The sequence below is a fragment of the Rhinopithecus bieti genome, unplaced genomic scaffold, assembly GCF_001698545.2.
Source record: "Rhinopithecus bieti isolate Rb0 unplaced genomic scaffold, ASM169854v2 scaffold_15197, whole genome shotgun sequence".
NCBI classification, from domain to species: Eukaryota; Metazoa; Chordata; class Mammalia; order Primates; family Cercopithecidae; genus Rhinopithecus; species Rhinopithecus bieti.
The window spans coordinates 837,127-840,210 of NW_016808366.1; the positions used below are offsets into that span (position 1 = coordinate 837,127).

A 3,084-nucleotide genomic window follows, 5' to 3' on the forward strand; every position below is an offset into this window, starting at 1 on the left:
TTTTTTTTTTTTTTTTTTTTGAGATGGAGTCTCGCTCCGTCACCCAGGCTGGAGTGCAATGGCGCAATCTACGCTCACTGCAAGCTCCGCTTCCCAGGCTCCCACCATTCTCCTGCCTCAGCCTCCCGAGTAGCTGGGACTAAAGGCGTGCACCACCATGCCCGGCTAATTTTTTTGTATTTTTAGTAGAGAGGGGTTTCACCATGTTACCCAGGATGGTCTCGGGCTCCTGACCTCGTGATCCGCCCGCCTCGGCCTCCCAAAGTGCTGGGATTACAGGCTTGAGCCACCGCGCCCGGCCCCATATTCTCTCCTTTTTTAAGTACTGGTTAACTATCCATCTATGGGTTCAGACCCACAGATGAAAAGCTCTAGTTACAATGGTCTTCTCTTGGTTTCTGAAGTATAATACTTTGTGCTTTATCACACTTCAGGCCCTCTCACCTCGCATTCCTAGATTAGTGAGCTCTTCATATTTTTAAGCACTACCTCTTCAGAAAAGCTTTCCTCAAACACCCAGCATGGTAGGTTTTCCCTGTTATGTCCTCTTACCACTTAATTCTTTCATAGCACTTATCACAATCTATAACATTGTTTATTTGTTTACTTTTATTTTCCATCTCTCCACTAAAATTTAAAACTCAGTGAGGGCAGGGTCTTTTTTGGTCCTGTTAACCAGCGTATTCCTAATACCCAGAACAAATCTGGCTCCTGGCAGGCATTCAAAAAATTGTTAAATGAAGAGATACAAAAGCCCACTGAGTCATTTATGCAAATCAGATGGAGTGGCGGACTTCTCCACAATTCCACTTCTCCCTCAACCTCTCATAAAGCCACAGAGTAAATAGAAGGTGAGTTTATTTTTCCAGTCTTGAAATTAACAATTTTCAAGGAAACAAATTATTAGAATAACTGGTGGAGTCATAGGCATATTTCCAGCTCCATTAGGTCAAAGGAAAGGAAAGACGACAAGGGTAGAAAGGAGACAAGCCCTCTAAGAAACTGTCCGTTCCGTCTGACTGCAGTCAATATGAAGAGATACCCTTTGGAGCTACAGAAAATATTAAATTGAAGTGGATTATGCTTGCTGTTAAAGAAGCTGGTCCAGCCGAGCAGCAGCAGAAGACGAAGACTCAAATGTCCATGTAGAGCATCATGGTCCCTGACCAGAGACTTCTGGTTCCTCTTGCTCTCCTCACCAAGAGCACAGATGTGTCAAGCAGCAATATGATAACAAATGTCTCTATGGCTTCAGGATGAAAATGTCCACACACTGTAAGACCTGAGAAGAAATGGGGAGTGCTCCACACCCAAGAAGCTGAAGCTAGGGAAAGACGTTTCCTTGTGTTTCTGTCATAGAGGTGGACTGATGCTGAAGTCAACTGGTCTATACCAATCTGGAGCATCCACTAGGCATAACAAGGTGGCTGGTTGTGCATGGGTTGGTGAGGCAGGAGGGGCCAGACCAGCACAAAGTCAGGGCCCTATTCTTCTAGTGCTGGGTCCACTTGATGCTCTTGAGGTCAATGCCATCCTGAACCATCTCCCAGAGAGGGCTGCCAAAGAGAAGAGGCATTCAATGAGTGAGGGCTTAGATAGGAAGTGGACAACATTGGCACCAAGGCCCTGAGCAATGGCTTGCCTCCTTCCGTCCCTGTCTGTCCTCTGCCTCTTGCCCTGGTAGACCCTAACACAGGTGGTTAACAAGTCTTTCCCAGCTCCTTGTAAGTCCTTGTCAGCTCTCCTGAGAGCTCTCCCCAGCTGCCAACAAACAAGAATAACTAGGTTCCTCAGGCTCAATTGCAGTGGGGCCCTGAGCCAGTGGACACCAAACATGGTCATATTCCTGAAGCTCTCATCCCACTTGTAAGAGGCTTATGGCCATGGTTTCCCTTGGAGGAACCAAGACCCCTGAGACTTGTATAAGCATCTAGTTTCAGCCTCACTTCAAATGACATGTATAAGCAGCTAGTTTCAGCCCACCACATATTACCAGCTTTTCAGCACTTGCTTCTTGGTTTTGTTCTAGTTCCCAGTTAGAGGTGGAGCTTAACCCTAAATTATCTTGGTATGCTGTACCCTTACCCAGTTCTTGCCAGCTTCATCTCCCCAGAGTTGGCCTGTGCTTCCAATATCCAAAAGAATTCCTTGGATCTTAGACCTGAGCAACCCATCTCACACAAAAGCTGCTGCTAAGAAATCTCTGCCAAGCTCTGATCAATCCCCAAGCAGAAGCCTGGATATCTTGGATAATGTTTCCAGACCAGATATTACTTCAGTGTGCTATGAATATGGGATTTTATGGTTTAGATTTTACCAGGTAATTTTATCAAATTTCATTATATTCTTGACATGTCCCTCTTCTTTACACTAAACATTCCCAGAATGCCTTTCTATTCATGAGATTTTCCATGGCCCTTAAAGTTAGCCATCTCCTTCTGTCCTTCCTCTTTAGGGAAGGCCACTTATTATTATAGGCTCACAAAATAAGACTCTGAGAGCTAATGGGACCAGGCTGCATTCAGTTTGTAAAGGGTCAGAAGGCATAGGGCACAGATGCTGAAGCCACATAGATAGGAAATAAAAGTCTTTGCTGGCCGTGTAGTCAGTAGAAATGCCTTTGGGAGCATTTCTACTGCTTTGGGAGGCCGAGACAGGCGGATCAAGAGGTCAGGAGATCAACACCATCCTGGTTAACACGGTGAAACCCCGTCTCTACTAGAAAATACAAAAAACTAGCTGGGCGAGGTGGCGGGTGCCTGTAGTCCCAGCTACTCCGGAGGCTGAGGCAGGAGAATGGCGTAAAAAAACCCGGGAGGCAGAGCTTGCAGTGAGCTGAGATCTGGCCACTGCACTCCAGCCTGGGCGACAGAGCGAGACTCGGTCTCAAAAAAAAAAAAAAAAAAAAGAAAAGAAATACTATCCGTAAAAATAATGAGGGACTGGGCACAGTGGCTTATGCCTGTAATCCCAGCACTTTGGGAGGCCAAGGCAGGAGGATGGCTTGATCCCAGGAGTTCGAGACCAGCCTGGAAAAAACAGTGAGACCCCATCTCTACAATATATATATAATATATATATATA

General features: G+C 45.8%; 1 protein-coding gene across 2 annotated transcripts in view; it reads right to left on the reverse strand.

The window, feature by feature from the left end:
* Positions 1-840: 840 nt before the first annotated feature.
* Positions 841-3,084, reverse strand: part of NFS1 (NFS1 cysteine desulfurase) — a 23,951-nt gene continuing 21,707 nt past the window's right edge. For both annotated transcript variants that reach the window (XM_017886603.1, XM_017886602.1), the window contains exon 13: positions 841-1,556. In XM_017886603.1, the coding sequence (XP_017742092.1) occupies positions 1,493-1,556 (64 nt within the window). In that variant the 3' untranslated portion in view covers positions 841-1,492. The remainder of the gene's footprint in view (positions 1,557-3,084) is intronic.